At 36.1% G+C, this 14,110-nt stretch overlaps 1 protein-coding gene across 1 annotated transcript in view; it reads right to left on the minus strand.

The window, feature by feature from the left end:
- The window catches only part of NECAB1 (N-terminal EF-hand calcium binding protein 1), a 203,809-nt gene that overhangs the window by 101,297 nt on the left and 88,402 nt on the right, over positions 1-14,110 (minus strand). The window contains exon 5 of the mRNA XM_082719412.1: positions 6,282-6,379. Within this exon, the coding sequence (XP_082575538.1) occupies positions 6,282-6,379 (98 nt within the window). The remainder of the gene's footprint in view (positions 1-6,281; positions 6,380-14,110) is intronic.

Consider the following 14,110-nt stretch of genomic DNA (forward strand, 5'->3'; position numbering starts at 1 on the left):
AGCCTTTCTTTGGATATATTTTACTCTCCAGGTAAAAAGTTAAATCTCTCTTGTTTGACGTGGCAGTTAACTTCCTTTGTTTTTTAGGTAACTGTTCATCTGTTCCTCAGACAACAACGAACTATTTTAAAAGAGTATGAACTTCCTTGCCTAGAATGTTGCTTATCTACCATTCATATTTGATTTGTATTTAATTATTATTTTAGCATTTAGTTATCTAATTCTATTTCTTTCATGTGCTCTTCACATATTACACAAAGCTCTGGAAACCCATTTGTTCATTTGCCTAAAACAAAGCTGAAAATAACTTAACCATGAAAGCTAGAAGTCTCCAGACTTTGCTGATCCACAACTAAACTCTGAAGAGTTCAGTCATTTCAAAGACCATTTTTTTTGTGTGTGCCATGATACAACTTAGAATTGCATATTTGTAATATGTTGCATTTGGGACCACATAAACCTTAAACAGGAAAATTTCCAGTGAGAACTGGGTTTAAATCTAGTTTTATGATATCAAATCAACTAACCACCTTATGATTCAGGTTCCCCATTTTAAAAATGAGTATATTTTTATTTGCCTGACATTCTTCAATGGGGTATTATGAAGGATAAATGAAATTACATATATTAAAACAAACTGAAAACTCGAAGGCACTATATAAAATTTAGTTTACATCAATTGTTATTCCTCATTCCTTTTTTGTTCATAGCCACTCAAGCCCTAAACTGATTTCTGGTAACCTGGCTCAGGGAAGTCAGGTCAGCTGCCAGGGGTTTGGTAGGGTTCCAGCAGTGGTTAGGAAATATTACTGATGTGGTTTTGGGGAGGGTGCCACTCCAAGTCCTGAGCTTGGCCAGACTTCACTGTGAGCTGGGGTCCCTTCTCCTCCTAGTAACCAGTTGATGGCCTTGCCTCAAAAAAAATCACCTGCACCATTGTCTGAACCCCACTAGTAATCTCAAAGTGGTCTCTTCTCACCTTTAATTTATCCCTTAAGTCATACTCACATAAACTGGGTCAGCTCTCTGACCTCCGTGGTGGCAAGTTCCTCAGCCCAGGATTCCTTCCTCTAAGTTAGTAGACACTGCAGATTCCTTCAGGAGAAGGTGGGTCTCCTAGAAAACCATGTCATCCCCCATGACTTAACAGACTAGACTTTCCAAGGGCCTGGGGTTCCTCTTTACCAGCACTGGGCACAAGTCTGGTCAGGACTTGTGGAAGGAAAATTCTAAAGCATTGGCCTGACATAGGGCTTCTCTCTTACTGGGCAAAATTTGCAACCTCCAGATACTTTTTTCCTATTTTCCATGGCTCTAGTGTCTACCTCCTCTTCCCTAAACACACTCACACAGAAGACAGATCATCTCAAATCGGATGTCAAATAAGCTTGTTTTCCTATGCTATTATGAAATCTATGTGTATTTTTCATTCTATTTTTAAAGAGAAATTAAAAGGATTGTAAGGAAACCATAAAAATTATGTGTCTGCCTTCTATGAGCCCGTGAGTGTGTTTTCACTATTCCACACATGGTACTATTTCAGCTCCTATATTTTGTCTGAAACAAAGGAAATTTTTATTTTTAATGATAAATCCTGCATAAAACTGTAGTAATTAATGTTTTCCCCAGACAGGAATTCTGAGACCTACTGCTATTTCTTCTTCTTAGAGGAATAAGCACGTGCACACGCGCGTGTGCGCGCGCGCGCGCGCACACACACACACACACACACACACTTCTTTTTCTCATAAATGAAAAGAAAAAATAGTGAGTTTTAACAGGTGAAAGGAATATGGAGCACAGATGCTAAACACAAGGAAAGAGGGATGAAGAAGAGATGGGAAAGTGTCTACAGATCCCAAAGACAGATTTAAGAAGGGAAAAACAGAGACCCAATAAACGAGGACTCAAGTCTATTTTTCTTTTTCTTAAAATAATTGAAAATGTAGAATGTACTTGTTTGAAAAATAACTTCCAGGAGAAAACTATAAAATTTGTATACATTTTAATTTTGGACATTATCCCAGCTTCACTCATCAAGGTGAACTAATCATTCACAATATAGGTAATTATTTTAAGAACACCATTCTTCACTTTAACTTATGACCATTTCCTTTTAAGCCTTACCAGGAAAGGTTTAAGGGAATCCAGAATTTCATTTTTGTTTATATAAATGGCACAAGATGACTCTTAACTTCAGCTTCAGAGGTCTATATTTGCTTTGAGATTGCAAGTACATTACATACTAATGATGTACATTAGCTTCTCACCCCCTGTAGAAAGAAAAAATGTAACAGACAAGCCCAGTATTGTGTGTGTGTGTGTGTGTGTGTGTGTGTGTGTGTGTGTGTGTGTGTGTTTCCAAACCCAGACAGGGAGTTCTGCTTTTAGCTACTTCCAAGGCTTTCAAATGACCATTTAGAATTGGACCTATGGTGTTTATTCTGAAAAATAAGCAAAGCAGAATCATCCAGGTAAGCCCTGAGGGCTTTGGGTTAAGGGAACACGAGGAGGAGGGGGACTAACGGTGACAGATGGGATCTGTCCTGAGTCACCTCCTGGGGTGTCAGTTAAGCAGCTGTAATCCATTTTATCCATTCTCTGACACAGCAGACAGATGTACTGCCTGAATGGCTTGCATTTCACTTTTCATAAAAGCCTAGAACAGTCAGCCCTCCCTACTGAGACAGGACTTTTCATCTGGGTAAAAATACAGAGAGATTCTCAAAAAGAAATGCTGGATCTCTCACTCAGAAGGGTTCATTGTGCTAGACAGTATGGAGATATCAGTTCAACAGTGGCTTGAAAAAACTGTCAAACTCCTGCATTTCACTGTCTTTGAGCTATCACACAAAGAACCTTTCCCAATTATATTTTGACCATTAAAAAAAATCTTTTTGTCCTTGATTAAGCATATGGTTATATAGATCAAATGCATTTTTAAGGGTCATTGTTAAGAAACAGGTTTTGTGGGTGGTGCCTGGGTGGCTCAGTTGGTTAAGTGTCTGCCTTTGGCTCAGGTCATGATCTCAGAGTCTCGGCATCGAGCCTCATGCCAGGCTCTCCAGTGTGGGGACCCTGATTCTCTCTCTGACCCTTCCCCCTTTCATGTTCTCTAATAAATAAAATCTTAAAAAAAATACATTTTGTAACAAAAACCAAAATAACAGGTTGATCTTGATTTAACAAAGCCTTGCTGTATTAATTCATAGAACAGGAGTTTAGCATAATTTGTAAAAAAAAAAAAAAAAGGATTAGATACTTGCTTTTCCTTCCCATTAAAGGAAAGGATATCTGAATACTTCTTAGATGGAACTTGGGAGCAATTTTTCTTTCAGGAGTAAATTACTTAGCTTTTAGAGCTGTATGACTATCCATTTAAGTCAATTGATTTAACCAATCAATAAATGTTTGAGTACATTTTGTCAGGCCCTGTGTGAAGCTCTTAGTATTCCAAAAAGATACTGCCCTTCTCCCTCCTTACAGACAAGGAAAACAAAATACATAGTTACTTATTCTGATCATTGTCTGCAAGGAACAGGAGATCCTCAGAGATGACCTCTTTCAGATAAGGTGGTCAGAGAAGACCTCACTGAGGACATGGTATTAAAGGTGAGACCTAAAGAAAAAGGAGAGAAACCAGCCACACTAAGAAGAGGTTTGGAAGAATTACCGTTTCTGGAGGGGTCCCAAGGAATAAAATCTTATGTACTTTTCAAATACAGCTTAATAGATCAAGAGAAAGTGTATTTCAGATTCCATTTTTCTTTCTCTCTGGAATTTGTTATTTGGATATAGGACAGCTTACGCTGATGCTCCCATTGGCTTATGCTTTCTCTTTTGCTATACTTTTTTGGAGACTTTCTAAACTTTATTTTCCAGAATTCTGTTAAGTCTTTAGCTCTGCTCTTTTGTTTTAATTTTAAAGAGCTCTTCAGTGTTCCATTTGTCGCCCTGTTTTTCATGGAAACAGTATTTTCTCTTGTCCTCTGAGGAGGCTGAGGAGACTGAGTGGGAGTTTTCATCTTCATGTAGAGTCCCCTGTGTTACTTTGTGCACTCCTTCCTCCCTCCTCCCTTTTTGGTTTGTCTTGGTCTCTGTCTTTCCTGTAATAAGTCTGGTGACACTTGGCTAACGGAGCATCTTTAAGGATGGGCTGTGGACAAGATTTTAAGATTCAAGGGGAGAAGAGGGAGATCAGGCTGAGCTCTACCTACCATGAGAGAGACTCTCAAGTGATTGGTAAGATTTCTCAGAGACAACATCTCCTTGTCTGCCATGTGGATGCCAACCCTCTGAGTGGTCAACACTCTGGGGGGGCGGGGGACATGGGGGGGAGCTGGAGTCTTTTCATTTGGTTTGTAAACTTTTACTTAATCTCTCAGCTGTGGTGACACACCACCCCAGGGCAGAGACCCTCTCCTTTAACCCTTTCAGGGAACAAGCTTTCTAGCTAGCTGGAACAAGAGGCAACTGCTCAGCTGGGTGGAGAAGGGCAGGGAATCACAGATTTCCAACAGGTCCCCCTGTTTTAGCTTAACAATTCCCACCCTTTTCCAGTGGCAACTAGTGCCACAAGTTCCTTTCCAAGAACCAAGCTGGGGCGTTCTGCTTTTCCACTACAAGTCAAGCCATCAAACATGTCAGGTCTGCTGCCAGGGACCACTTGTTCACTGGCTTTCCAGTTCCCAACTTCTGTTACTTTCCCGTTAAAAAGATCTTATTTTAGTTTTCCTTTGGGGGCTTCAGGAGCAAGCAGAGTTCAGTGATGTACACATAAGTCTGCTGTCTTTATCTGGAAATTCCATGTAAGCTTTAAAAAATGTGTATTTTTTGTTACATATCTCACATGCTAAAAAGTCTTTTTTTGATAGACAATTCTCATCTCTCTTGAGCCCTCCATAGTAGTCAATGCGATCAACCACTCTGTGCTTCATGGAATACTCTTCCCAACTCTTGGACATCATGATCTCCCACATTCCCTCTCTTCTTTCTACCCACTCCTTCTCAGACTCTCATGCTGGCTCATTCTCTTCCACCCACCAACAAAAGTTGAAGTTCCTTAAAGCTCAGTGTTAGGTCCTGTCCGTTTTCTACTATATATTCTCTCTCCAGTTGATGTCATTCAGGTTCTTTAAGTATTAACAATCCACAAACATTTGTCCAATCTAGACTTCACCTCTCAGATTCAGATCCATATATCTAATGATTTACTTCAATTTCCTTAGATGTTCCAAAAGCAGTTTACATTCAACATGTCTAAAAGTGCACTTACAATCTTACCTCCTCAAGCCTGGTTTTCTTTCAGCATTCTCTATTTAGATAATGCCATTACCCAGGCATATAAACTAAAAAACAAGATTCATCCTAGACATGTCCTCCCATCCACCATATTCATTCCTTTTCCAAGTTTTACTGATAGGATCTCAACTTATGTACAGTTAAGTTCCTTTTTTCCATATCATCTAAACAATACCTTTAAACTACCAAAATCTCTCCCCTGGGTTAATGAACTAGCTTCCTCACTCATCTTCCCGATCCTGTTCCCTATATTCCCCACCCACCCTAGTAATCTCAAGCTAATTTTTTATATGATCTTTTCAAAAGACTGCATGAATTTCCATATCTTTGCTGAAAATGTCGCTGACTTTTTTGCCTCTAGGATACCGTTCTAAATCCTCAGGTTCACCAACAAAATCCTGACAAGTACACCTCCTCTCTACCACATGTTTCATCTCACGTCATGCCACTCCTCAGTGTTCTAGACTTCAATAATAAATAAAAAAATAAAAAATAAAAATAAAAAAATAACAAATAATAAAGACTATATTTACTTGAATGCCCGGGGCTTACCCCATTCCCCTTCCAACACAGAGCCTTTGTACATGCTGTTCCATGTGTCTGTTTCACCTTTCCCTAATTATGATTTCATCTATAATTGCTCAGTTGTCATCTCCTCTAGCCCAAATCAGATGCCTCATCTTGTGCTTCCCTCTGTTGTACTATATTGCAATTGCTTATTTACACACCTGTCTCCCGACCACAGTTAAGAGCTGTTTGAACAGCTCTTTTTTATCCTCAGCAAAAAGCACAGATTCTGGCACCCAGTATTTTATAATTGTATTATGCATGACTACAATAGCTCATTTAATCAAGAAAGTAAGTTATCAGTGATAAACACCAATGTAAACTTTTATGATACATTAGGAAATAGGCAGGATTTCCAAGAAAATTTTTTCAAAGACGATATTTACAGAAAATAAACACCAACATTTCCTTACTTTTTTTGTTTTGCCCATTGCCTTCAGGATGGAAAGATTGAGGTCTTCAAGTGCTGCTAGTACATTCTCATATTCACCCAAGTGCTGGGAAAAATATTCTGAAAGTAAAAATATTGAAAAAAATCACGTTTGCATTTAGATGTCATAAAATAACAACAAAATCAACTGATGATCTACTCCATTAATGTGTGAAACAAATAAAGGGTTGTAACTGAAAACTGGAAAGTTTTCATAAGAGACTAGTGTGTCAATATAGCCATTTCATTAAAATAAAAAAAAACTGAATGATTACATTATCCTTGAAGAATGCTCTAAAAAAAAAAGGGAAAAAATGAATCTAGATCTACAGACAAGACTGTCACAATAAAAAATTGTTATTAAAGCATGTTATTAAAGCACCCATTATAATAATAGCTTAAGCAAAAAATTAAACTACATTTTATTGTTTCTCCTGGGAGACATTTAAACAAGGTAAACTCTCTCATGGTTAAGAATTAACAATGCTACAAAACACAAGGATGGGCAGAGCAAAACAGATGTTAACCATATTTTTCAATTGGTAAGGATAAATAATACACTGGATGTTACAATTAGGAGTATGGGATACAGACTCTTCCCAAACAAGTTGAAGTATAGGAGAGATAAATGCAAAACTCATATTTACTTATAGAAACCTATATATTTCTGAAATGAGAGATCTGGTCTAGGAAGTCATATATTAAAAAGACCTAGAACTTTCAGTCACTAGAAAATCATTAGCTCTCACCATTCTTATGAACTCATTTTTGGATGAGCAGTAGTTTATTATTGCCTCTCTTTAACATGCATAATTATTTGTGGAATCAAGTTGAATGAGAAGAAAAATCAACATAAAGCTATTTGAGATTACTGGGATAAATGTCAGCATTTTTTATGGAAACTTTAATACTCAAGATGGAATTATTTATTTGTTGACATTGACACTAATAACAAATGGGAAGTACCACTGAATGATTTATTAGTAAATGTGCAGAAATCATCTAAGAAAAAATAAACACAGGTGAGCAATAAATCAAGTCTAGATTATCATTGTCAAATTATAATTTGTGTACACATGCATTAAAAATGCATGTCATATTTTTGACAAAAGCAAATGTATTCCTGACTATGCATTACTTAAAAAATGTATGGTGCAGATCATCTCACATAAAGCTTCTTTCAGGAAGGGTTTAGTTGGAAAATAAATAAGAAAGCAGATATGTCTTAAATACCTGCTTGAGAGTAATGTTTTTTTTTTTTTAAAGATTTTATTTATTTATTTGACAGAGAGAGATCACAAGTAGGCAGAGAGGCAGGCAGAGAGAGAGAGAGGAGGAAGCAGGCTCCCTGCCGAGCAGAGAGCCCGATGCGGGACTCGATCCCCCGAGATCATGACCTGAGCCGAAGGCAGCGGCTTAACCCACTGAGCCACCCAGGTGCCCCGAGAGTAATGTTTTAATTCTTGGCTCTGATACTGATTTTCTGTGAGTGCTGACCAACATATCTAACCTTGTCACCATTATTTGCAACGAAATTATTCATGAACTAGCAAGCAGTTAATGTGGCTACAGAATATTAACTTTGACTAAAATAATTAGCAGAATAGAATCCACACTAAGTTGAAACAAGCAAAACGTATAAAGAAAATGGAAAAAAGTAAAATTGTTAGCATATTTTTAATATACACAGAAACTCAAGAAAGACTGTAATAGGGATTTCAAATGCAAGAAGGCAGAATATATTAAGTGAAAAATAAAATTTAGTGCTTAAAAATAAGGGTTAAAAAAACAAAACATGAAGGAACACCACCTTTTAAAATATTTTCATAAACAAGGTATCTGACTTAATCAATGAAGGCCCCCTGGAGAGACTATAAATTGCCTTTCCACTGTGAAATCAAGTTTATGAAGGGGTACATGCTGATAAAGAACATGAGAAGACAATGAGGTTTCTGAGCTGACACCTATCTAGATTTCCTTCCTTCATTTATGCTGATAAAGAACATGAGAAGACAATGAGGTTTCTGAGCTGACACCTATCTAGACTTCCTTCCTTCATTTATTCAGCTACTCATTCATCTCAGTTATCAAAGCAGTTAGGAGGAAAAAAAAAAATTACCCCCCCCCCCCAAGCAATATACTAGAACACAAAGAAAATAACTCTCAGAACAGAGAGAACTACAACACCCAAGCCCTGGATAGGAGATTAAGGATAAGGGTTATTTTGAGGTCAGTGCCACTCAAATTGTTTTATAATTTACCAGTGGGGATGTGCCACAGAGCAAGTAGGGCTCCAATGAACTCAAAGAAGGAAATTAGATGAAGGAGCCAGAGACACTTAATATACATATTAGGAGAGATTCCTACCCTCCACTTCATGATGGTGAAGGTTCATTTGGTCATTCCAGGACTTAACACACATTTATTTAGTGCTTTCTGTGTGCCAGATGGGTTGTACTAAAAGCTTGGAATACAAAAAACACAGAATATTTAAGGATACTATAACCAGATAGGGGAAATAAATATTGCAACAACTGCTATACATATGGTCATTATTCCAGAAAACGGTTCAAGAAATCAGGTACAAAATATAACCAAAGTACAGGGAAAAGCAGGGGACATCCCTGTATTACCTTGCTCTAGTGGCCAGGGGGGATAACATTTGTGGGCCCCATAGGGTCATGGAGAAAGAGTTCTTAACTAGGTAGCCCCCTATGCCCATGGCATAGCACAGAGATGGCAGACTGAAACACACCTATAGTCTTTCTGAGAAAAAGTCCCACTAGCTTACCTTCATAGCTATAGTATGAGAAGCAGACTTATAATTAAACACACATATAGGGGCCAACAACAATCCTCTCCAGAGAGTGCGAATGTCGACATCACTACCTACTATGCTCCCTCTTAGCCCTACCCCAGGTCATAGGTATCTTTAAAGAAAAGAGCTTATGGACACATTTGGCGCCCAGACTTTTGGGGCTTTTGCCAAGAGAGCACATCCTTGATAGCCTGGCTCTGATGGCCAGCAGGGCTTGTGCTCATGAGTTCAATAGGATCATAGCAAAGAAAGAAACAGTTCTTAGGTGGTTATCACCCAGTGATCTGTGCAGAGGGAGCAACAGAGATCACCATCACCTGCCTTCCCCTGAAAGGTTAAAAGCTGTTACTTAAGGTCTGATGCTGTAGACTAACTGTTGGTGTTGACTGAGATCCTCCTCTATAGGACACTGACCAGCCTTGGCACACCCTCATTTACTGGGAACTACTAGAATGAAGTAGGCTACTTGAACAAGATTTGAGAGAAACCAATAGCTATGGCAGGGTTGAAAGACAAGGTACACCTCCTATCGGAAAACACTCCTTTGAGACTGGAAGAGGTGTGGGGTTTTTTTGTTTTTGTTTTGTTTTGTTTTGTTTTGAATCTAAAGCACAGAAACCAACTTAGAGAGTCAAGAAAAATAAAGAAACAGAGGAATATGTTCCAAATGAAAGAATAAAGTAAATACTTCAGAAAAAAAGACTGTAATAGAGATTAGTGATATACCTAATAAAGAGTTCAAAAGAGTGGTTATAAAAATGACAGCCAAACTTGGAAGAACAAATGAATAAAATTACAATTTCACAAAGATACAAAATACCAAATAGACGTAACAGAATTGAAGAATGCAATAACTAAAGTGAAGAGTACAATAAAGGGCTTCAAAAGCAGACTAGATGAATCAGAAGAAAGGATCAGCAAATTTGAAGAAAGGGCAGTGGAAATTTTCCAATCAGAGCAGCAAAAAGAAAAAGAAAAGAAAAAGAGTCAGCATAGCTTAGGAGACTTATAGGAAATCATCAAGTGGACCAATATTTATATTATAGGGGTCCCAGAAGGGGAAGAAAGAGAGAAAGGGGAATAACTCTTGTTTGGAAAAATAATGACTGAAAACTTTTCCAACCTAGGGAAAGGAAACAGACATACAGATCCAGGAAACCCATTAAGTTCCCATTAAGGTGTAGCCACAATTACACTCACCAAGACACATTATAATTAAACTGTTTAAAGTTAAAGGCAAGGAGAGAATCTTAAAAGAAGCAAGAGAAAAACCAACTTCTTAGGTACAAAGGAACCCTTATAAGACTATAAGCAGATTTTTAGCAGAAACTTTGGAGAAGAGAGTGGCATGATATATAAAGGGAAAAGTATAGTAAAATTCAGAATAATCTCATGATGGAAAGATGGAGGTTAATCACTTACAAAGCTAATATGACAGCTAAAATAGGAAAGAGTTCAAATAATAATAACTACAGTAACTTGTTACCAGATACACAAGATAAAAATATGTAAATTGTGGCATCTAAAACATGAAAGGTTTCATGGTGGTAAGGGAATAAAATTGTAGTGCTTCAGAATGTATTCAAATTTAAGTTGTTATCAAGTTAAAACAGACATTTATAAATTGTTTTATGTGAACTTCATGGTAACCACAAAACAAAAACCTATAGTAGACACACACACACACACACAAAGAAAAATCTGAACTATACCACTACAGAAAAAACATCAAATCACAAAGGAAAAAAGAGAAAAAGAAAGGAGAGCAGAGGAACTACAAAACAATCAGGAAGCAATCAACAATATATAAATAAGCACATATGTATCAATGTTTACTTTAAATATAAATGGGCTAAATTCTCCAAAAGACAGAATGCATGGATGGATTTTATATATGCTGCCAACAAGAGACTTTCTTGAGATATAAGAACATAGACTGAAAGTGAAGGGATAAGAAAAGATATTCCATGAAAGCAGAAACCAAAAGAAAGCTAGAGTAGCTATACTTATATCAGATAAAATAAACTTTAAAACAAAGATTATAGGACAAAGAAAGTGATTATGTAATGATAAAGGATCAACCCACCAAAAGAAATTTACATTTGTAAACATGTATGCACATAACATAGGAGCACATAAATATATAAGGCATATATTAACAGATCTAAGAGAGAAATAGAAAGTAAGACAATAATAGTAAGGGACTTTAATATGCCACTTATTGGTCAATTGATGAATAAATCATTCAGACAGAAAAATAATAAAGAAACAATGGTCTTAAATGACATATTAGACCAAATGGACTATGTATACACACATACATATGTATGTACATACATATACACACACTCACACAAACCATTCCATCCAAAAGCAACAAAATACAAATTCTTCTCAAATACACAAAGAACATTTCTCAGGATAAAGAATATGCTGGGTCACAAAACAAAAAAAATTTTTTTAAAGGTTTTATTTATTTGACACACACAGAGAGAAAGATCACTAGCAGGGGGAACAGCAGAGGGAAAGGGAGAAACAGTTACATAATAAACATTACATTTAAAAAATTACATAATAATTCCCTGCACTGAGCAGGAAGCCTGATGTGGGGCTTGATCCCAAGACCCTGGGATCATGACCTGAGCAGAAGGCAGTTGTTTAACCAAGTGAGCAACGCAGGCACCCCCACAAAACAAGTCTTAATAAATTTAAGGAGACTGAAATCATCCTGTCCACAATGATATAAATTAGAAATCACTTACAAGATGAAAATGAAAATTCACAAATATGTAGGGATTAAACTACATGCTTCTGAACAACCATGAATCAAATAAGAAACCAAAAGAGGATGCCAAAAACAACTTGAGACAAAGAAAGTGGAAATACAACATACCAAAACTTATGGGATGTAGAAAAAAAAGCTCTTAAAAAGGCAAGTTCATACAGCTAACTGCCTACCTATACCAAGAAATAAGAAAGATCTCAAAAAACCAACCTCTGTACCTCAAGAAACTAGAAAAAGAACAAATGACACCCAAAGTTAGTAAAATGAACAAATTAACAAAGATCAGAGCAGAAATAAATGAAATAGAGACCTAAAAGTCAATAAGTCAATCAAAGTAAGTGTTCTTTTTTTTTGAAAGATAAACAAAATTGACAAACATTTAGCTAGATTCACCAAGAAAAACAAAAAGAGGATTAAATATCAGAATTGAAAGAGACATCATAACTGATACAATAGAAATACAAAGGATCATAAGAGACTACTATGAACAACTATATACTGAAACAAGATGGACTTGGATAAATTCCTAGAAAAGAAATATATAACCTACAAAGACTGACTCGACAAAATAGAAAATCTGAATAGAACAATTACTAGTAATAAAATTGATTAAGTAATCAAAAGTCCCCCAAACAGAATTCTTCACTGGTGAATGCTACCAAACATTTAAATAACAATACAAATCCTTCTCAAATTCCTCAAAAGAAAAAAAAAAGTAAGAAAAGGACTATTTCAAAACTCACTTTATAAGGCCTTTTCATCCTCCTACCAAACCCAGACAAGGTCACTACAAGAAAACTACAAGTCAGCATCCCTGATGAACAGAGATGCAAAAATTCCCAACAAAATATTAGCTAACTGAAATCAACAATACATTAAAAGGATCATACACCATCAAGTAGACTTTTTCCAGAGATGAAAGGATGGTTCAACACCAATAAAAAGCAATAAAGTATTTGACAAAACTCCATGCCCATTCATGATAAAAACTCAAAATATGTATAGGTGAAACATATCTCAACATTAATAAAGGACAAATATGACAAGCTCACAGCTAAAATGTGAAAACTTTTTCTCTAAGAGAAGAAAGAAGACAAAACCACTTTTATTTAACATAGTATTGGAAGTCCTAGCCAAAGCAATTAGGCATGATAAAGAAAAGTCATCCAAAGCAGAAAGGAAGGGTAACTCTAACTATTTGACAGGAGATATATATATATATATATATAATTTTTATATAAAAACTCTAAAGACTCTACCAAAAAACTGTTAGAATAAACAAATTCAGTAAAGTTACATGATACAAAAATATGTAAAAATCAGATGTATTTCTGTACACTAATACTGAACTACTAGAAAATTTGAAAAATCCCATTTTAAATGCATTTAAAGAATATCTAAGAATAAATTTAACCAAAGAAATAAAAAATCTGCACACAACCTAAAAAAACTGTAATATATTGATGAAAGAAATTGAAGACAAGTAATGGAAAATTAGTCTGTATTCAGAGATTGGAAGAATATTGTTAAAAAGTCCATATCAGGGCGCCTGGGTGGCTCAGTGGGTTAAGCCACTGCCTTCGGCTCAGGTCATGATCTCAGGGTCCTGGGATCGAGTCCCACATCGGGCTCTCTGCTCAGCAGGGAGCCTGCTTCCTCCTCTCTCTCTCTGCCTGCCTCTCTGCCTACTTGTGATCTCTCTCTGTCAAATAAATAAATAAAATCTTTAAAAAAAAAAAAAAAAAAAAAAAAAAAAAAGTCCATATCATCCAAAACAATTTACAGATTCATTTCAAAATTTATCAAAATTCCAATGCATTTTTCAGAAATAGAAAAAAAAATCTTAAAATTTTGTTTATAAAAAAAAAAAAAAAAAAAAAAAAAAAAAAAAAGGACAAATACCCAAAAAAAAAAAAAAAAAATTTGTATAGAAACACAAAAGATCTTAAATAGTAACAGCAATTTTGAGAAATAGCAAAGCTGAAGGGCATCATGCTTCTCAACTTAAAGCTGTATTATAAGCTATGGTAATCAAAAACTGTATGTTACTGGCATAAAAGGACACACAGATCAATAGAACAAAATAGCCCAGAAATAAACCCATGCATATATGGCTAACTAATTTATGACAAAGAAACCAAGGTATACAACGAGGAAAAGGGCAGTCTTTTTAATAAATGGTACTAGGAAACCTGGACAGCTGTATACA

Source organism: Mustela nivalis (genome assembly GCF_964662115.1).
Source record: "Mustela nivalis genome assembly, chromosome: 2".
Taxonomy (NCBI): domain Eukaryota; kingdom Metazoa; phylum Chordata; class Mammalia; order Carnivora; family Mustelidae; genus Mustela; species Mustela nivalis.